Consider the following 23641-nt stretch of genomic DNA (forward strand, 5'->3'; position numbering starts at 1 on the left):
TATATAAAATATGCTTTAAAATTAAGCAATATTCCAAGAGAAGAATATTTATATTACTTCCAATCATTTGATAATGCCTCAAACCCCAATCTGATAAAATATTTGTACGAATATTGTAGCAAAAACTTTATTTCACTTTTATATATGTATACAACTAAATATGTTTATTAATGCCATTGTATGTATTTTTCTATGTAGCGTGTTGCTCAATTATTTGCACGCACCTGTATTATAAGTTATATATATATTAAGTTCATTTTTGAATTTTTTTTTTTTTTTTTTTGAATATAGTGAAAATTATTCTATTTATCACTTATATAACTGTAAATAGTTACGTGATGTATGCATATTTGCATATATATATATATATATCAACATGTATTTGTGCATACATATAGAAACATTGACAAGATGTAATAGATGCTTATATTTATTTTTATAAATGTTTAATAAGAGTTGGTGTTGCATAGATGAAAGAAAACTAATAATATACAAAAATGAATTTTGTTTTTCTTTTATTTTTATTCAAGATACTCTCATATAAATGTTTCAAACAAAGGAAGCTAGGGCTCCATTCCTTTTACCGTTATACAAAGGTTACTTTCATCTTACAAAAATATATCTATCTATATATCTATATCTATATATATATATATATATACACATATATATATACATATAAATATATTTACGTATATTTATATACATGCAATTATATTTTTACAGCAATATATATAAAAAAAGTAATAATATGACATAAATGTGTTTTATTTTTTTTAGTTTACGAAAGCAACAACGTTTTTTTATGTCAAGGAAAAGTCATTACAGGGCCAAACATACGTCATCTAATTTTTACCTATACTGTTATAATTATTACAGTTTTTCCAATCTATATAATTATGTAAGCATTTCATTTATAATTTTAAATAAGTATATATATGTAAACAAATTTACGAGAGGATATGTACTTACCTATTTCGAATAGTATAAAAATTGTGAACAGCCGTAAATATCAAGATCAGGAGAAGAAAAATAAGACAAATTTATGAATATATATGAAATGATAAATGCAACTTTATTTTTACACAGCTGAATTTTAGTTATAAAACTGAGCCCACCTTTTTTAATAATATAACATATATGCTTATATTTATAAATGAATAAACATATATGCATATGTATATAAATATATCACTGTTGTGTATTTATAGACACTCCCACATAGAAAGCCTGTTACAGCTAAGTCTTGCAATACTTGCTTTAACGACTTTCTTTCTTTTAGTTTTATTCTTCTTAACAACAACAGCATTTTGTGATCCTGGGATGTAAGAATAAAAATTAGTCAATAAGAATACAAAAAAAAAAAAAAAAAAAAAATTAATAAACAATAAACAAAAAGAAGCAAACCAATAAATAATTGAATAATTCACCCTATTAATTTCATTTCCATTTGCAGTATTCCAAAAAAGAGTTATGTTGACTTATCCCTACCGAAGGGAAGAAGTAAGATAAAATGAATTTAAACATGTTAGATATACGCATGCGTAATTTTTATTATACCCCCTTTGGGCATAAGATTGTTCATCATTAATTTTGACATAATTTATTTCATTTTAGCTGCATTCACGACTGTAAAAATAAATGGCACAGTTATAAAAAATTATTGGTGTGGTAAGTCCTTCCTTCTTTTTTCTTTTATTTTTTTAAAAATAAAAGAACATACATTATTGTCATTTTATTGCTATTGCACTTTTACATAAAAATAATAGCATGTACAAACACTCTGTTTAATTTCCATTTTTACAGTTCACTGTAATCATTTTAAGGAACCAAGAAGTAAGCACTGTTATGTATGTAACAATTGTGTTACTAGGTTTGATCATCATTGCGTTTGGTAAAAATTAACAACAGGAAGAAATTACAAAGTACATTTGTGTGTTTTTACATCCTAATATTCACAATGTTAGTTATATTTTGTTTCATTTTTTTGTATATTAGTCATTAATTGTTAATCATTAATTATTAATCACTAATTAATAATCACTAATTATTAATCACTAATTATTATTTAGTAATTATAAATTAGCAAGTAGTAATTATCAATTATTTTTCCTTTTGATTTTTTAGGCTAGGAAATTGCGTGGGAACCAGAAATTACCGTACATTTGTTTTTTTCATTTTAAATTTATCCATCCTTTCCATGATAATCTGTTTTATCTTTATTGGAACTTTTATTGTAATGAATATTTATCTACATTCATTATAATATACATTTACAGTACAATGATAATATAATACTGTTATATTTAATGTTGTTTTTTCATTTATATATACTTTTTGCGTCCCACGTTTTTTACAGAGTTTGAGTATTAAGGAATATCAGAGCTTAACATTAGGATCAATTTTTTATATAATGTTTGAATATCCGCATATGTAAATTAAAAAAAATAAAAAATTAAATAATATCTCCAAAAAAAAGATATGACATATGTTGAAATATATAGTATGAACTATGATCTCGGTATATATTTAATCTTAAAAAAAAATAAAATTTATTTTTTTATGTGATACATGTAATTTTAAATTTTACACCTTTTTATTCTTTTCTTTTTTTTTTCCTATTTAGTGCACTTTATATTATTTATACCGTACCATCATCCCTATTGTTAATCAATTTATTTATTTATCATTTAAAAATGATACTCAGTAATAAAACAACATATGAGGACATTCAAGGTTTATACGTGCAGCACAATCCCTTTAATGAGGGTAAAATATAATATAAATTCGTCTACATATAAAAGCAGCCTTATTTACGCAAGATTTGTTTATCATCTACTGCCATTTATATAAAAACATATTATATATTTAATTTTTTTTGTATGCAGGAAAGTTATTAAATTTGAAGAAGTTTCTTTTTACACCTGTTAACAAAGGGTAAAACAATATTTTATTAAAAATAAAATTAAATTGTACTATTCCTTACGAACATGTACTTTTAATTTTTCTTGTGTCGTTTGTTATTATATTTTATATTATTATTTATTTATTTATTATTATTATATTTTTTTTTTTTGTCGTATTAGGCATATAAAATGGACCGAAATTGTAAGGGTTACTGTATAAATATAAATTTTTTGAAGAAACAAATGTGTTTTCCTCGTCCCTTCAGTATAGATTCTTTCTTTTTTTTATTTTTTGTTTACATTATTGTAATTTCTTATTTTTCAATTCTCCAACTTTTATATTTTCCTATTTTTTTATGTTTTTTAAAAAGAATAGAAAACTATACGTCCATCTTATATATTGTTTTAACCTTCCTTTTTTTTTTAACACCAAAAATTTTTAAATGACATCAGATTTTCAATTATGTTAAAAAAAAAAAAAAAAATTAATTTAAAAATTAAAAATTCTTAAAGACAGAAGCAACATAAATATAGAAAAAAGGAACGATAAATAAAAAAAAAAAATTGAAAAAAGAAAACAGAAAAATGAAAATGTTAAATTTAAAACAATAAGTAGCTGTTGCAAATTCTACCAACATAGGCGTATCTTTTTAAAAATAACATTAAAAAAATGTTAAGAAAAAAAAAAAAAAAAGAGAAAGACAGATTTAGTACGTAAATGTATTTTTAAAAAGGATGAACATGTATTAAATGCAAAATACTGTTATAATGTCTTAAAATAAAACGGCATAAAAAAAAATTAAATTAAACTAAATTAATAATATATATACTCCCAGAATTTTCACTGAAAAAATAATAGCAATTAATGTATATATATTCAAGTGGTAAAATTACAAACACGAGAAATATCTTTTCATACATTTCTTTTCAAAAAAACTTGTCATATATTGCAAGCAAACAGTTTCGTATGAAGCAACATTAATATGATGCATTTTCCTCATTCAATTTACTTTCATAGTACCATTTTATATAATCGACTACAAATATTTTTTTATAAAATAAGCAGATGTTACCTATATTAATCAGAAATACTCTTTATAAAAAATAGCGTCAAATCGATATAACTTTTTTTTCTTTTGTCCATTCTTTTTTTCATTTTATCTCTTTTGTTCTCATTAGATGAATCGTAAACTTTGATTACTTTACCTTCTTTCATAAATTTATCCCACATAAGGCAGTTGCTGTGTAGTCTTTTTAAACAAAAATTCCTGAAAATAAGCAAAACGAAAATGCACACGTGTATACGTGCATACATACATACACATATATATACATGCACGTACTCGAGAGAAAGGACTATAAAATCCATTTTTTACAGTACTAGCTTTAATTACCTTATGAATTTATTGTCATTTATATATGTTAATTCTTCAAATAGAGGCATAACAACAAATTTTAAAAAGGTAATTTGAGATTGACAAACTTCATTATGCTTTGTTCTATCGCATAAAGGTGATAAAGGCATTTTATTTTTTATCTCTTCATCTCCTTGAGAATAGAATTCACACAGTACTCTCTGACACCATTTATAGTGTTCATTCCATTTAACAGATCCATGAGATATATCTGCGCTTTTTATAATCATTTTGATTAGCACTAATAAATCGTCGTTATTCTTTATATAATCAAAATCTTCGTTCTCTCTTCTTATTCTAAATTTCGAAATAATCTCAAAATGATGCTTCATATCGGTACTCAGAATTAACTCAATAATACACAATCGTATTAAGCGAAAGTCCTAAAGATTACGGAGGTGAAGATCAAATAAAAATAAGGAAAAAATATGTACACATGTGTACTTGTATGTATATATATATCTACTGTGTACGCACATACTTATATGTGTATTCATGCATATATTCATTTACAAACGCACGTATATATTCCTCCTATTGATAAGCATGCCAACAGAATTACCTTCTCCGAAAATGATTTTAAAAGGTTGCATTGATTTAGTTGTAAAATTTTAAATGTTATAGATGCATGATAATTTTCCAAGACACTGATATCATTATAAATAATACTTAATGGATGTAGACTATTAACAAAAAACAAATTATTATAACCCGGATGACCTATATCATGACAAATCCCTGATATGAACATAACTAATTTTATTTTATATTCCATGTGATCATAAATGCCTAATTTCTTACTCAAGCAAAAAAATTTCTGTGTTACCTAAAAAATTGAAAAAAAAATATGAAACGTGTCAAATAGTCATGTATAAAATGGTGAAGAGCAAACTGAACAAGGTCCAAATGGCGACATGCAAAATAGTTAATAACTTTTTATTAAAATTATGAAAATTTTCTTTTCCTACAAATAGCTCAAGTTTCTGTGCACTTTACTGTATTAACCATCATATGTATTTTTACTATTTTATAAATATATTCATTGTTGAAATCTATAATTTTTTTTTTTTTTTTTCTTTCTTACCATGGTAGCATGTATAGTATTATGGTATGGCACATTGTTGTACTGTTTTTCAACAAAGGATAAAAAATTGATGATTGAATTAATTGGAATATCGTGTTCAATAGTAAACATCAGCGATAGATTAATATCAAAAAAAGGATAATTTGATTTTTCAAAATAACTCAAACAACTGAAGTCCCATTGAGACAAAATTTTGTTATCTATTAGTTGAATCATATTTGTTACGTGAGGAATGTCTATTTCCTTTAAAAATTTCTTAATCTCTTTTTTGTCTATATCTACCTTATCAACACATATACAATCATTATTCGAAAAGGATTTATTTAATTTAAAATCAACACGATCATTCTGATCCGCTAAATAATTGCTCTTAGTCTTACTTACATATGCTTCTATAAATTTCTTGTTCTGAATAAGAAAAAAAAAAAAAAGAAAAGAAAATAGTAGCATGTAGATAATAACAAATTATCACCAAGTAGTACACAAAAACGCACAAATAATAATTAAACAGTTAGAACATATTATTCGATTATGTATTATGGAGTATCTCAAAAAATATATGTATTTCCTATTATAATATTTTAATGTTATCCTTTAATCTTTACCTCAAGTTTATCGAAAGCACCGTAGTCAATATTATAAAGATTGTCTGTTTTTGTTAATGTTGATAAGCACTGTTCTAAAATATTAGTACAGTAAGAAGTTTTACTAAGCACATTAAAATTTACATCATTTTCACTTTCTATTTCTAAAATGACTTTTGTGCACTGCCGAAAAAAAAATAAATAATTAAATATTTTAAAATAAATTAAAATAGAACAGTATGACATAAACAACATAATAATATGTATCATTATCTTGTTCATTTTAGAATGTTCTAAAAAGTTCATCACATGTGAAAAATACAGATTTATTTGCACCTATATGTGTGTGCTATTTTACTATTAACTCATTGTATAAAAAAAAAATATATATATATAAATAAATATAGAGCTTCAAGCAGAATAAAGCATCACTAAAAGGATGCATCAATATTATAAATTATTTTACATAAGAAGTAAATAGAGAAGAGGACTAAACATGACAAAATATATATATTACCTCTTTTATCATCAGAATCAAATCTTCAATTGCTGTTGAAACTTTTTCTTTATTACTTTTGTTATTTTTGTTCATGTCCGATTCTACTTTGTCTAATTTGTATCCAGTTATCTGCATTTTGGACAATCACAAAGAAAAAAAAAGAAATAATGATGAATCAGTTTATAATATGTAGCTTATATAGACACTTGTGAATGTACGGGCATGGATATACATATATATATATATATGTATGTACATATATATTTGCACGCCTAAACTTCGTTAAAAAGTCTTCGTTTATTAAATTTACCAGTAAGTTATAAAAAACGTAACGAATTTGCAATTCTGATGTATAACAACCCATATACAGAAGTACACACAGCATTATGTATTCGATAACTCGAAAAATCCTAAAAATTAAATAGAACACAAAATAGGGAAAAAACATTTATACTTTATAATAGATATATTTGGAAACATATAAATTTCATTTGATGTTATTCTACTTTTATTTCTAAAAGCATATCAAAATTTTTAATTTCGATTTTAAGTAGAATTTTATTAGAAACTGAGAACGCAATTTTATTTCATTCTTAATTTCAACAGAAATTTATATTAAAACATTTTTAAAATTACACATATACGGCAGGCATAAACGCAGGGTTCGCGGTGCAAACTAATATTATGCTAGTCGAATTTAGCACTATAAATATTAGGTGGATAAACCAGTTATATTTTGTTCTGAACAAGAAATTAAGAAAAGAAAATAAGAAAAATGAAAAAAGATAAAATATGAAATGATAAAAATAAATGCTCTTATTTTCGTTGCTCTTTTTTGAAGGTATTCGTCTGATTATAGTACTGTTTTACTTTATAGTCTAATTATTTTATTTTTTTCATATTTTCATATTTTCACATTATCCTTTTTCCTTATTTATTTATTTAAACAAAAGCTATGACATAATTTGCCAGACACCTGGAAGGAATGAGCACATCCATGATTACTAGAGGGAGTAATCCACAAAAGAAGGTAAGGGCATATATAGTTTCAGCTGCTGATGACAAAGAAGGTATTGCTTTTGAAGTTATGTTTTCATTCAACGTTAGACTAATACCTATATTCCACAATCCCCACATACTTACCATGACACCAAACAAAATATAGGACATAAGTTCTGCATATTTACTTAATTCAGACGATCCAACAATTATAAAAAATATTAATACAATAGTATTTAAAACCATTAAAGCATGAAACAATAAAACTACATAACTGTCTTTTTGCCATGCATTTGATTTAAAGGACCAGGTAAATAAAAACCATATAAAAAAACATAAAATTAACATAATTATTCCTATTATTATCATCCTCGAAGATATCCAATTGTTTAAATTTAACACATACAATGTTTCTAACGTTTCATCTTTAAATTTTAAAGGTATTCGTGTTACTAACTCTTTTTCATTGGACTGATTTAAACAACTCTCCGAAAAATTACTCTTATATGGATTTAATCCATTCTTATTATTTGATGTATAAAATTCCTTATTTATTATTATATTTTGCTTCCATATTTCATAAAAAAATTGCTCAAATACTTTCTTTAAATTCTTATTTATACCAAAAATTCTTTCATTTTTGATCATTACATTACCACCTGAGAGTTTAATATTTCCATAGGATCCACTTGGTGAATGAAAAAACATATTCGTATTTGTGCTTGCATTTGCAACAAAGCTAGTATTTGCACTTGCATATCTATTTGCATTATTTCTTAAGTTGCTAAACTTTTTTTCATTATTATCGTAAGTACTATTTCTCTTAAATTTGTTCATTATTAATGGATTTTCTTTATTCCTTTCTATTTTTATATTTTTTAAATTATTATCTTCTACATTTTTCATAAAACTTATAGAACGTTTTGATTTTAAAGGGGCACTTTCATTTTTTTCCTTACCTATAATATCATCTATATTTATCTCTTTTAGTTTCTTTTGTTTTATGTCATTTAAAATTTGGTTATATTCAGGTCCATTTTTATTTTTCGTATTTGATAAATTCTCAGAATTTTCTCCTATTCCCTTTCTTTCAATTTCTTCCTTCTTATTTTCTAATATCTTAACTTCAACCTTTGAAAAATCAGAGTTACTATCTGTATTTATATTACTTGTGCTCCAATTAATTGAGCTATCATCTTTTTTAAGGTAATTTTTGTTATTATTACTATTATTACATATTTCTTTATCATTATATGTGTCTAGGAAATTGTTAGTTAATGATAATTTATCTTCTTCACTTGTGTTATTATCCTGTCTGCTTAGCTCATTTGTTTTTATTTTTAACTCTTTATATATATTATTATTGTTGTCACTTAAATTTTTTAAATTACTATTTTTTTTTTTTACTACATTTTTGCAGATACTATCATTTCTGCTTAAATCTTTTAATTTGCTTTCTTTTTCTTTAATATGGTCTAATTGCTCACTATCTACTTCACTACTGTTACTTTTTGAGTGTGCTAATACATTTTGTAGAAAACTTTTTTTAGTTACTAAAGTTTTATGCATATTTGTGCCAGAATTAGTATTCTTGTCATCTGAAAAGCTGCTATTCGAATTTTCATTACCTTCCTCATTTTTATCATCACTGAAGTTAGAATTCTCATTGTTCTCTTCTAAATATTCTAGATTCTCCATTTCTTGTACTTCATTCTAAGTATCGACATAATTTTTTTTTTTTCTCTGGTTCACATACCCATACTACATATACATATATATGCATGTACTATGTATATATGCACGTATACATATATTATAAACACATATATTTATATATATATATATATATATACATATTTTTGCATTCATACTAACATACGTACACATATATTTACATATAATAAAAGGCTCATAAATTTCACAAAACCCTTACTAAATCAATTTTATGAACAGAATGTAATTTTCACATGTTGTCAATTATCTGTATTAAAAAAAAAAAAAAATCTAATATGCACTATTATTTTTATACTTGTTCAACTTTCGTAACTTCTGTCTTATATATTTTTTCTTTTAGATTGCCATGCATAGTGCATATTTTTGAAAAAAAAAAAATTTACAATTATGACTTTACAAAATAAAAATATATATCCAAATCAATAAATCAATTTTTTTAAATTGGAACTAAAAGAATAAAGCAAAATAAAAATAAAATAAAACAAGAGGAAACGTAATTTTACGTTAACATAAGTTTGCATACGTACTTTATATATAGTGCACAAATTGAAAAAAGCGAACAAAAAAAAAAATATTTCTAAATATGCCTAAACTTTTATATATATCCCAATTAAAAAAATTTTTTTTTATAATATTTTAGTTAATCATATACCTTTTATTACATATATTAAAATAAACTAAAATTAACTCAGTTAAAAGTTAACTTTCATTTTTGAGGAAAAAATATATAATCTTATTTTTAAACACATGAAAAAGAAATATACAGACGAAAAAAGGATAACACAAAATATGTACACTACCAATAGTGTAATACAGCACAGATCAGATAAAAATTTATAACCTTATATAATATTCGTATAATTTTTTTTTTTATTCAAGCAATACCCATGCACATACCCATACACATGTAAATATAAATATAAATACTAGTATGTCCCTTTTACTCGAACATTTAGCGTTTGATATTATATGAACTTCATTTACACTAACTTTTTGATAGCATATTATTATATATTACAGTTAAGTATGAATCTGAATTTCATAACATGGGAAGTTTATATATGTACATGTATATATGCTTTAATAGATATCTACTCATTATGCCCCTATATCAGTTCAACTAAAGCAAATACTCTAGCGAAGGAAAGGAGACAATTTTATGAACTCTTGTAAAGACACAAAAATATTATAACTAAAAAAAAATAATATAAAATAGATATACGAACAAAAATAACATAGTTAAATTATAAAATTAAAATATATTACGATACAACAAATGTGCACAGTTACAAGAACAGTAATATATAGTATTTAACTTGTATCTTTTATATATACTCTTTAAATTAATATTATTTTTTAAGATGTTAATAATCTTTTGTTACTAATTCTAATGTGTAATTGTATTACGTTTTGCTTTTATTTGGAACTGTTAATTATTTGTTTTTTAATAATATATTACATTATATTTTTTTATAATAAGATTAGTGCACATTTTGACATGGAAAAAAATAGTTATGTAATTGTCGTGTCTGGTATGTGTATCTAATTGATGAACAAACAATTAGCTATTATTGAAATTAGGATGTTATATATATATGTGTGTATTTTTTTGTTTTCTTTTTCTTTGCCATTTTAGCCATTTTTCAAATATAAATTAACCAAGAAAAATTTCATTCTTCTGTAGGGTGTTAAAATATACTTTAAGTAACATTTTTAATTCTAGTTTTTCCGTCTTTACGAGAACATATTCGTACCCAAGTACTCAAAGACATAATAAATATCATTTTACTTTTAAATGATTTAGTCTAATAAATTTATATTATTTAAATATGCCTTTATTTAATTTTACCCTTTTCATCGTATATTTTTTTTTTATTTACAAATATAAATAAGGAAAAAAAAAAACATAAAAAATTATACTGTAAATGATGAATTTTTTTTCACTCATATATTCTTTTCGGTATCCTTAGCAATACACTTACAAATAAATAAAGGATAAGATAAACAAATGAATGAATGAATGAATGAATAAATTAATAGATCAGACCATTTAAATAGGATACAGTGCGGTGAACTCAAATAAATTTAAAGAACAACAATTTTGTTGTTTATGCTTTAAATATACTTAGCTACACTCAGTAAAATTTCAAACTTTGTAAGTGCAATTTTTTTTTATATGTTATATACATTTATCACCTACAAAAATTCTAAATTGGGTTGTTATTTATTTTTATTTAAACATGTTCTCTTAAGTACTGCTTACTTAATACTACTAGTATGGGGGTGAAAAATGAGTTTATAAAGTTCAAATATTCATATATACTAAGAAATAATGCATAACATAAGTTGTAGAATATAGATATTCAATTTCACTACATATTAATGAAATATAATGGAATGAAGGAAAACGGGGTAAAATTACAATTTTTTTTTTTCTTTTTTTCTTTTTCAAAATAATACGCAAATTTATGTTTTATATGTACATGTATGAATAAATCTACTGCACTGTTTTTAATTGGAATAAAAAATGAAAAAACGATTATGTAAAAATTTAAATAAGAAATAGCCCCCTCTTACAGATTTATTATATTATTTCTTAATTATGACTTAATAATTTTTTTGGTCTTCTAACAAATTAAGTATATGGAGTTTTATAAAGTTCAAAAATAAATTACCTTCTAATTTAATTTTACAATATATTTACGAAGTAATCTCACAATTTATTATTTGCAACAATCGAAAACACTACTCAAAATATAGTTGCATGTTTTTTTAACAATAATGTCCCTTATAAGAATATATACATTCTTACATGTAAATGTTTAAATTTTGATATATTTTTTTTCATAAATATGCAAAAAAAAAAGATAATCAATTTGTATGAAATAGCTTCTTACGCTTTATGCATATACATATATATATACATACAATATATACAAACATACACACACACGTACACACACACGTACACACACACATACACACACATATACACACACGCCCATACATTAGTAAATATTTGCAGTGTTACATTTTCCTTATATTTCTATATATTTTATTTTCAAAAGGAAAAATTTACATTTTAAGAGAATTATTTTTGAAGAAATAATCAAACCATCTGCTGCGTTTCATGCAAAATGAAAATATCATTGATAAATACTAACCATGTTGAAAAATAGTGAAAATTTTCTTTTTTCCTGAGTTTTGTTCATATGTGAGTAAAAGCACAAGTACTCATAGACATTTATTTATCAAGTTGTCTTCTTTACCAAAACAATTATAGAATTTTAAGCTTACATACTTAAAGGGTGATTAAGGGCATAAGAAAAATTTTGTACTTTATTTAATGTTTTACTCTCAGCATTTTATTTTATATTTTATTTTATTTTATTTTTTTTTTCTTTGCTTATGTTTTTGGTTTTTTGTTCTAGCATTTGGGGTGTCTGAAAATTTATTTAATTTTTTTTACCGCCCTTTTAATTTCTGTTGTTTTGTATTCCAAATTCTTGAAACACTTTTTTAAAAACATGATAGATCATAGTAAAGAAAAATGTAATAAAAATGATGCATTTAGAAAAGCTTTCTCTCTTTTCTCTTATCCTAGCAATGAAGAAGAAAGGGTCATCAAATTCTGGCCTTTGAAATTTAAAGATAATGAAGAAGAGTTCATATACTTTATTAATCTATATGATAATATTTATAAGAAAAAACTTTTTATTTTGATTTCTCATTTAAGCTCCCTCTTATTTATGTACTCTATTTGTTTAATCGTTGGGAAGATAAACGGTATATTAAAGGAACTTACTAAATGCAGAACATTTAAAAGGAAAAAATAAAAAGGAATAATGTTGCATAAGTATAAATATATGTACGCATGTACATAGACAAGTACATACACATATACATTCAATACTGTGCTACATATAATAAAGTAAATGAATGAATATGCACATACGTGTATACCTCGGGACAATATATCGTGCTCTCTATGCAATCGTTTTCTTTTCTTTTTTTTTTTTATAGATTTATTGTCTATCCTAAATTTGACATTCGTATTTTTACATACTTTTGCTGCGCTTAATATAATACTTATGCTAATATTACACTATACACACTATATAGAAAAGTTTAAAAATATTAGAGGGATACTATTTATCTTCTATACTATTTTGGTAAGAAAAGGGGAAATGAAAATGAAAAAAAAGAGTTGAAAATAACAGTCATTTATTCATATCATGGAGATTCATATTATATTGCACTTTTTTAATTCTTCCTTGGTAGATATTCGTCCTATGGTGTTCATGGATATTTATATTATTTACTGATGTTAAGGATCATCTACCAACCGTTGTGAATGTTAATAATTTTTTATACGCAACATACGTCCATAATAAAATAAATATTGTATTATGCTTTTTTGGATACCTTCCAGTTTTCTATTTGATAACAGTAATACCATGCAGGTACGGGGAAAAAAAAAAAAGAAGATAACATATGAAATATAAAAGATAAAATATAATAGATATTATCTTATTCAACTTTCTGTGTGAAGAAATAGAACAAAGTTGCACTTTCCCCATTCTAAATAAAAATATGTGTACCCATAGAGGCATACGTCCATTCATGTGTTTATGCATATATTTGTGTCAGAATATGTTACTCCTACATTTTCGACGTGTTGTTCTTCATGATGAAGATAGCAATTTTTTCCGTTTACTACATTATTACAGTGAAGAATTATATCCTAACAGACAAGTATGTAAAAAATATACCAGAGAAATAAAAAAAAGTAGTATCATTATATATATGTGTATGTATATGTATAAGCATACCGAATTAATGAGAAAGACACACCTATTTCCGATTTTTATGTCATTTTTAAGTATATTTATGATAGCGTCATCATTTGTAGGTAGTATTTTTATATTTATAATAAGATACATCATTGAAATTCAAAGAAGATTAGCTTTTCATAATTGGAATAAACAATCAAAACAGATTATTAAATTAAAGATAAACCTAAGGGAACAGAAGGAAAGGTCATCAGTGACTAATATTGAAGAAATTTACAACATAATTAACGACGTATGTTTTTTTTTGTTTTTTTTTTCGATACTTGTTTATCTTATATATATATATATATATATATATATATACATATATATTCATACTTATCATTTGAAGAGTGCAATTGTCAACGGAAAAAAAAAGAAAACTTCTTAATAATCATATTCTTAATTCATTTTTTAGTCCATTGGAGATTATTACAATTTAAATACAAGTCCAAGAGAAAAAAATATTTGTATCGTCAATAATTTAGAAAAAATTTTAAATATTCTAAAGGAGGATAATTTGTTCTCTCCTGATTTGAAAACCATAAACAAAAAAGTTAGAAAAAAAGAAATAAAAACATATACATATATATGTATATATACATGCTTATGTAGACTTTCTGTATTAATTGTATATGACACACACCAAGGAAAGAATTGATCTTCACTAACTTCATTTTGATACGCTATATAATGTACCTTCTATTTTTCCTTTTCTTCAGAATTATAATCATATATATGGGTATATGATGGATATTAAGAAGATTAAACAGAGATTAATTCATAAGGGAACATATAAGGAGGAAGGAACCGTAGAAGGAACGGAGGAATGTAAAGAAGAATGTGCTGAAGAATTTAAGGAAGAATCGGAAACAGAATCGATGATTGAATCATTATCAGAAGTACGGTCTAAGGGTAAATTAGATTTACAATCTAAAGCTTCTTCAAAAAAGGGCGAGCATAAAAGTTTCATAAGTAACTTTGACATAAACATGGTATATAAAAAAATAGAAATAAAATGATGCGTAATATTTCTTTTATTTTATGTGCAACTTTATAATGCATAATCTACTTAGAACAAATAAGAAAAATTGTGTTTACAATATATTTTTTCATTTTTTTTTTTTTTTTTTTTTTAAGCATCCTGAAGAATTAGATATAGACATATGCAACACAAAATTTCTAAACACAGGCGCACCTAATGAAGATATTTTTATTCATATAGGAAAATATTTATTACACAAATATTACACGGCTAGCGAAAACATACCAAATGAAACATTATATTCACTGCTTTATGAAATGAAAAGGGGATATAACAATGTTCCTTATCATAATTGTATTCATGCAGCTATGGTATGATAATAATATTTTTTAAATCCTTTATACAGGAGAAGAAAGTTATTTAGTGCGATTATTTCTTTTTTTCTTCTTTTTTTTTTTTTTTTTTTTTTTGGATTATTCCTTTTCATTTAAGAAACAACATGCACACAATGGTATATTTCGATATTCTCCTTAATCTGCTTATTTATCTTATATATCATTACTTCTATTTCAGGTAACACAACACTGTAATATTCTAATCAATAATTTGGACACAGCGAATATATTACGAGATAACGAAATGGCTGCTTTTTTGGTAGCTGCTTTGGGCCACGATATAGGACACTTTGGGAGAACAAATATTTTTCTTAAAAACTGCTCAAACTTTTTGAGCGTAATTTATAATGATAAATCAATTTTAGAGAATTATCACTGTTCTTTTTTATTTCATATATTACTTAAAGAAGAAAATAACATTTTTAAAAAAGAGGATTCAAAAAGTCTATTAAACCTGAGGCAACAAATAATTGAACTAATCTTAGCAACTGATATGAGTAAGCATATAAAAATATTAGCTCAATTTCGGATTAAGTCTATTAAAACCAAATCATACATAGAAAAAAATATTATTTTATGTTTAAAGATGATTATAAAAGCTGCTGACTTATCTCATAATTGTGTTGACTGGGGGGAGCATTATTTATGGGTTAAAAGATTAGTAAATGAATTTTATTATGAGGGAGATGAACAATTGGAAAGAGGATATCAAATTAACCCCCTATTTGATAGGAATTCTCATAATAATTTTATACAAATTCAAAGAACATTTCTAAAAGAATTAGTTTATCCTTTAATAACTTCTCTTAAAACTCTTGACAGAAGCACCATTACACAAGTTATGATGGACAAAGTTAAAAGAAATTATTCTAAATGGACAAAAATAGAAAAAAGCGATACAAGAAAAAAAAAATATTTAAGTGAACTGTTAAATAATATTCCCGATTCATGGAAAACTCCCTATAAACCAAATTTAACCATTTATCAACTGCAGAAATGTAAATATAATTCTTGATTATACTACACACTTATATATATATATTATATTTTTTATGCTATATTTAATATTCGCAAAAATATAATCTTATAAATCTACTTATAACGTTAATATATGTTTATTTACAAACATCTACAGTGTACGTTTGTGCAAAAATAATACATACTATAACATCACTAGAAAAACAAGCACACAAACTAGTATGTTTTAGGTTCTTTTATTTTTCTTTAATGTGTGCTATATAAAATTATTTTGTCTGTTTTATTTTGATTTAATTTACTTTTCTGTTTTTTCTGTTTTTTCTGTTTTTTGTCTTTTTTTTCATGATCATTATGAAATCGTTTAAAAAAAATAGGAACCTTCTCAATAGCTCTAAATTTAAAAGATGTGAACAAAAAACAGTGGATATGCAATTTCCTTTTTTTTTTTTTTCTCCTCCTTTAAATTGTAACATGATTGCCTATATGTACTTATATATATGTACAATTCTTTTTCTTTTAAATCCTTTTTTAATTTCAGATTAAACTTCATCTTCACAGATTAATACTGTTTTTCTTTCTAATATTATCCTTCTCCAACTTTTTAAATGTAAATGACATAATATTTTTTTTTTTTTTTTTTCATTTTACCTTTAATTTTGATATATTTGAAACGTTTAATATATATTTTTATTTTATATATATATGTTATTTTATATAATACAAGGATTAAAAATTGAAGCGAAAAAAAGGTAATTTATAGTCTTAAAATGTGTTTTTTAAAATTTTATTATGGAATGTTTAAACAGAAAAGAATTTTAATATATAAATTTCGCATTTTATTTGTTTTTCTAAATGTACTAATATCACGCAAGAATGCTTTACAAATTAAGTAAAAATAAGGGTACGGCATTTTTTACTCCATAAAATATATATAAAATTCCCCATTTTTGAATTATGTCAAGAAGTACGCTGTGATGGATATTTATATAATTTGCATTTATGGTTCAAACATTTAAACTATGAATTATAATTGAAACACGTTTCAAAGAAAAAGAACAAACAAAAAAACAACTTAATTTTAAGAAAAAGTATTACACTATTTTCAGCTCTTTTAGGAACAATAACTCATTAAATATTTTAATATATATTATCAGCAATTTAAGAATTCTAATGCAAAAAAAAAAAAAATATATTCCTTTGATTGAATATACTCTTTATACATGTATCATATATTTATTCATAAATATAAATATATATATTTATACGTATATATATATGCACGTAAATTGAATGTTTTGACACATCACATGTAATTGTACGAATTTTTCGCCTCTACTTTTGAATTATACGTGAAAATTTTTTTGTTCAAAATTTCTTTAATGCTTATACTTAGAAAAAAATGGCACAGTAAATAAATTTTTTACGAAATTTATTTTATGGCATTTTTATTTTTAAAAGCATAAAAACTTCTATAATTTTTTTTTGTAATATGCAATTTTTAACATTTTTGCTTGTTATTTTTTCTTCTCCTTTATTATGTTTATAGTTTGTTAAATTATTCCATATTATACATATATATATTATATATGTATATATATTTTTTTTTTTTGCTCATATATTTATAAATGTACGTTTTAGACGAATCTTGAAATAAAACTGTATATAGTTTTTTTTTCTTATAAAACTGTATCATTGTGGTCTATCATAAACGTAGGTATATATTTTCTGAAATCCAAAAAAAGGTTCTCATATGGCTAAAAGGCATAAATTGAAGATTACTATTTTGCCTATTTTTTTTTTTATATTATTTACGGGGATTCACACTGTTTTCACAGCATTAAACAGGAATGATTGTTAGTTAAAATAGTTGAGTGCGCGACTACATATAAAAGCTTATTCCATTGCTTATGCATATATGTATATATATATATATATATATATGTACCTGTTTGTATGTATATACTTAGTAACATGGATATTTGCATTTACTCAAAGGTGAATCATTTTTACCATATGTGTAATGCTATTATGTATCACGATTAGAACCAATTCAAGGTTCATTCCATGGTTTATTTATCCATTTGTGTAATTATGCTTTTGTTCATTCATCTCAAGTCGTTTGTCAATTCGGTGGTTTATTCATTTACATGTGAAAGCATTTGAGCACTTACATCAATATTATTATTAATTTTTTTTTTTATTTGTCCCCATTGAAGGGTTAAAATTTTACACTAGCTGCGCAGGGTCAGGTCAGGTAAAATGGGAACTACTATGCGTTTTAACCATCTTGAACAGTATGTTTTTATTATTAAATATGAATTACAAAGAAAATATAAATAATTTAAATAACAAGAAGAATGAAACAAGTGACATAAATGATGATTTAATAAATGTAGACATGAATGAGTTTAGTAATAATGAGAAAGATGAGAGTAGCGATGAAAGTGAAAGAGAGAAAAAGTATAATAAATTAAGGATAAGATACTTATACAGTATAAGCAATTCAAGAGTTTGTTATTATAGTATGTGGATATTATGTTATTATTTAATATACTTTTTATGCTTTTTAAGTTTTTTATATGGAATAAGAATATTCAATAATAATTTAATTAATATATATACAATAAGAACATGTAAAATTGACAATTTAGAAAATTATATATTATCAGAAAATACATTTATCAGTTTGTACTGGGCAATTATTAATTTTAATGTATTTATGAGTAAATATACAGATTCCTTTTATATTTCGAATTACATAAAATTGAACATAGAATTTAGAACAGGGAAAAAGAAGTTGCTTTTTTTTTTAAATTATTTTTATCAAATATTGTTATTAAGTTATGCTATTTATAAAAATGTTTCGTTATATAATAAAGGACTATATAATTTGAATCAAATAGTATGTGCTCTTATATTTCTTTGTTTAATTTTATATACCATTTTAGAAATTACGTATGTATTAGAAATAAATAAACCATGTTATTATAGTGTAACCAAATTATCCTATAATTATGTTTGGGCCATAATTTATTTATTTGTTATTTTTATTTCTTCCGTTATCTTTTATATTTCTGTTTTTAGTTATTCTATAAAAGATAAATTTGTAAATTTCCAAATCATGTTATGGTTTTTTTTTATATCTTTAACCTACATAAAAAAAAATCAGTTATTTATTAAAGTTTGACATTTTTTCATTTTTTAATGTTTTGTACTTTTTTTTTATTTTTTAAGTGTTATTATGATAAACAAATTAAGGCAAAATAATAAAATGACAAAATAAAATCTTTTAAACACAAAAATAAGACAAAAATTGGGAAAAACGAAAAAAAAAATACACACAGACATATACCCACATGCACATAAATATACATGTTTGTAGTACTAAATATACACACTATCATAATGATAGTTAATTGAGAAACACAGTTGTATTTTACATTCCTCTTCGTAAAGTGTGCTCAAGTAATTTTGCATATTTGGTATATTCACACGTACATTTATGTATATGTATATATAAGGGTATATATAAGTATAGATGTATAAATGGATATATAGTTGAGCACATGCGTAAATTAAGTCATTCCTTTCCAAGAGGAATTGTGTATCCTTAAATAATATAAGAGAACTTAGCAAAATAGTTCTTTTTGAAATTGGTCATTATATTACTTAATAAAAATATAATTTTATAGTAATATAGAATAATTACAATGTCACATTTCTAAATATTGAATTGTATTATTATTATGTATATATATATATATATATATATATATATGTGCATATACGCATGTACACTTGTAGGACATTAAAATACTACAAAAACGCAATTATTGCAAGATGGACTTGCCAAAGGTAGAGGCCGCGTTTTTAATTTATAATCTTGAATACTATGCGCTAATAAATCATGAAAAATTATATACTATTAAAGAACTAAATAAAAAAATTAACAAGTATGCACAGGTTATTTTAAGCAGTAATTATAAACATGTAAATAATTTTTCATACACAACTGAAATACTTCACTATTTTTACAAGATAACAGAATATTATTTTATGAAGTATTTCAATAGTACTATTATTGATTCCACCTTCTTTTTCAAATGCATTAATGACATAAAAAATAGATCATTTGATATTGTTCAAAATGATGAAATGAAAAAACAATTTAATTTAGATGAAAATAAAGGCACACAGAAAAGTGAAAACTTAACAGAAAATCTCGGAGAAAACCTGGAGAATAAAAAGGTAGGCAATTATTCTTTTAATTGCAAAGTTTTACATAGTTTTGTTGAAAATTTAAAAAGAATATGTAGTGAAAATAGGAAGCATGCTATTAATATAAACGAAATAAAAAGAAGAGAGGAGAAAAGAGAAAAAAGTAATAGTAGAAATAATATAAGCAACAACAACAATAATGGTATCAATAGTGAAACACACACTAGGAAAGCTAAAAAAACAAATGAAACAAAACATTCCGAAGAACATACTAAATTTCACAAAAGGTTTTATTACGAATTATGTGAAATTAACGGTAGCCATAATAATGAAAAAAATCGAATGATTTATATCACCAAAATTTTTCGCAAAATAATTAATAGAAAAAAAGTTAGACAGTTTATATGTGAAAATGAAAAAAGAGTAAAAAAGAATAATTTAAAATTCTTTTTAAACTTATCTTTGGGTATATTTATATATCTTTACATTTATAAATACATAAAAAAAAATTATAAAAAAATTGAGTTTTTTATATTTTTAAATAATCTGCAAAATATTAGAAAAATATATCTTAATAATATGCCTTACATTGAAAAGCGCCAGTTGTGTAACTTCATTAAATATATAAAGCTTCTGAATATTCAAATGTTTCAATATGTGTATATCTCATTTTTTGTGAATATATACAAATATGCTAACTTAATATATAATGTAACGCTTCTAACACTTTTTAATTATTTTAAGCACATATATGAAAACAACATAGAGAAAAAAAAGGGTTTGCAAAAGAATGAAAATCAAATAATAGACACAAATGATAATATGTGTAAAAGTTTTTTGAAAATAGATGATACAAAATGTAAGGAGATCAATAATGATAGTAAAAATTATGTAGAGGTAGATGAAAATTTTAGTAATAAAATTATTTTATCAAAAGAAAAAAATATACAAATAAAGGAAGAGCAAATAATGTCAAGCGAACGCGGAAAAGGTATTAATACAAACACATATGAATGCCTTAATAAAATTATTGACAACAATGATAGTATACTTTCAAGTGATCTGAATAAAAAAAAAGGGGAAAATGTGACAAGTGGAATTAATGAGAATACTTGTAACAAAATTGATGATAATACTTCACCTTCGAATGGGAAACAAAATCACAACTCCTTTTATTCCATAGAAAATAAAAGAGAACAAACAAATGAAATCATTTTTGATTGCTATATATACGTTTTTATACTTTTTACGTACATAAGAAAGACTAGAAATAGGATGAAATCCAAAATGATTAAAATACAAAATAACATTAAAAAAATGATTAGTATATTTGTTAAAATATATTATATAAACCAAAAAGAAAAAAAAGAAAAAGAAGAAGAAGTAGGAGTAGAAGAAGAAGAAGGAAAAGTTGAAGAAGAAGTAGGAGTAGAAGAAAAAGAAGGAAAAGTTGAAGAAGAAGAAGAAGCAGTAGAAGAAAGAAAAAAGTCATTAAGAAAATATATAGGGAACAAAAAACATGTTCGTACTAACTTCGATGAAAGTAGTTGTAAAGCTAGTCATAATATAGTCAATTCGTTGCCTTCTTTATACTTTAATTACATAGAATTAAGTAAATATTACAAAAGTTGTATAAAAATAAATTACGAAATTATGAATTTAGTCCATAAGTTCCATTTACTATTAAAACATTTTTATAAATACCTCCCTGTTTTAAATATAAATAAGGAGAATTGTATTATATATAATTACTATAATAAATGTTATATATATAATGAAAATATCAAAAAAAAAGAAGATACAGATAAAGTAATCCCAAGGAAAGACATATATGAAAAGAGAAAAAAGAAGGAAACAACTTTTAATATATTTAAAAATGTTACGGATTATGAATTAGATTTTTTTTATTTTAATGAAAAGGAACATGATGAAAAAGAAATAATACACGACTTAGTACAAAATAATGAAGTAGAGCTTTTTGAACATGTATTTGATGAAGGGGCTAAAAATGAATTCGCGAATTGTCAATCATCACAGAGTTGCACAGAACAACAGGACGCACAAGAGAGGGAAAATTCAGACAACGGCTTGAGTAGTGATGAAATGGAATATTCGAAAAAATTATTTTTATATTACCTTAACAACAATTTAGAGATGTGTTTAATCAATTTGGTAGATAAAGATGAATTTTCCTCCGCAAATGATGAAGCACAAAATGGTGGAAATACATTAACAACATCGTACACTAAAACTAAAAATTTGTCGTTTCTCAAAAGCACTTCTATTTTACAGTATTTGAATAATAATAAAAATACGTATAACAAAATAATTGAGATAATCCATCAATTTTATAACAATCCATCACATACCCTCAAAAATTGTATAAAAGATCTAAATATATATGATAAAAATATACTAGAAATATATGATGATAATATTTTTGATTTATATTATAAATTTAAAAATGAAGCTACATTTGAAACTGAAGAATCGATAAAAAATAAAAAGCTGTTGGAAGTAAAAATATTTTTAGATTATGAAAAATTACATACAAAAAGAACCGTTGAAACACAAACACCTATTTCTTTTTTTAAAAAAGATAAATTAATACAAATTGCAAAAGATGAAGAAGTTTCCACAATAGCAGAACGAAGTATTCAAACAAAAAAGATTACTAATCCAATTTTTTATCTAAAAGATATATACGATTAATGATTCTCTTTTTCATTTAAACGAAATAAGGTTTTTGAAAATATACGCTTCTTAACATTACGAATCTAACGTATTTCTTTGTAAAAATGATAATGAATTTTTTAACACAGTTTTATTCTATATTCATTTCAATACATTCTTTTATGTTCCTCGTTGTTTCGCCGTCTGTCTCGCTTTTTATTTTTTCATTCAAAATTCTTTAATCTTTATGTGTGTATAAATATCATACTAATGTTGATTTAAATAATATGATAATGTGAGCCTATATTTTTTATCTCCTTTTTTATCGTTTTTTTTTTT

The 23641-nt window shown here is 23.7% G+C and overlaps 5 protein-coding genes across 5 annotated transcripts; 4 read left to right on the top strand and 1 right to left on the bottom strand.

Moving 5' to 3' along the window:
• Positions 1-544: 544 nt before the first annotated feature.
• On the top strand, positions 545-2941 carry MKS88_005447 (palmitoyltransferase DHHC8; the record flags this gene model as incomplete). The annotated part of the gene is made up of 10 exons (XM_067218709.1): positions 545-596; positions 781-840; positions 1283-1325; positions 1457-1503; positions 1618-1671; positions 1807-1894; positions 2128-2140; positions 2360-2433; positions 2627-2769; positions 2889-2941. 10 exons carry the CDS (start codon positions 545-547, stop codon positions 2939-2941), a joined length of 627 nt encoding a protein of 208 aa, XP_067070657.1.
• Positions 2942-3984: 1043 nt separating this feature from the next.
• On the bottom strand, positions 3985-9185 carry MKS88_005448 (3 prime; the record flags this gene model as incomplete). Its single annotated transcript, XM_067218710.1, has 9 exons — positions 3985-4174; positions 4301-4704; positions 4884-5147; positions 5406-5813; positions 6011-6172; positions 6507-6617; positions 6799-6898; positions 7125-7229; positions 7465-9185. The coding sequence occupies 9 exons, from the start codon at positions 9183-9185 to the stop codon at positions 3985-3987; spliced, it is 3465 nt and encodes a 1154-aa protein (XP_067070658.1).
• Positions 9186-12748: 3563 nt separating this feature from the next.
• Positions 12749-16448, top strand: MKS88_005449 (cGMP-specific 3 prime; the record flags this gene model as incomplete). Its single annotated transcript, XM_067218711.1, has 9 exons — positions 12749-12972; positions 13503-13547; positions 13654-13684; positions 13872-13980; positions 14119-14306; positions 14472-14609; positions 14776-15048; positions 15194-15409; positions 15612-16448. 9 exons carry the CDS (start codon positions 12749-12751, stop codon positions 16446-16448), a joined length of 2061 nt encoding a protein of 686 aa, XP_067070659.1.
• Positions 16449-18161: 1713 nt separating this feature from the next.
• MKS88_005450 (GPCR-like receptor SR25) lies at positions 18162-19678 on the top strand (the record flags this gene model as incomplete). The annotated part of the gene is made up of 3 exons (XM_067218712.1): positions 18162-18264; positions 18628-19313; positions 19646-19678. 3 exons carry the CDS (start codon positions 18162-18164, stop codon positions 19676-19678), a joined length of 822 nt encoding a protein of 273 aa, XP_067070660.1.
• A 573-nt stretch (positions 19679-20251) lies between these two features.
• MKS88_005451 (uncharacterized protein) lies at positions 20252-23341 on the top strand (the record flags this gene model as incomplete). Its single annotated transcript, XM_067218713.1, has 1 exon — positions 20252-23341. One exon carries the CDS (start codon positions 20252-20254, stop codon positions 23339-23341), a length of 3090 nt encoding a protein of 1029 aa, XP_067070661.1.
• Between the last annotated feature and the right edge of the window lie 300 nt (positions 23342-23641).

This window comes from Plasmodium brasilianum, chromosome 14, assembly GCF_023973825.1.
Source record: "Plasmodium brasilianum strain Bolivian I chromosome 14, whole genome shotgun sequence".
NCBI classification, from domain to species: Eukaryota; Apicomplexa; class Aconoidasida; order Haemosporida; family Plasmodiidae; genus Plasmodium; species Plasmodium brasilianum.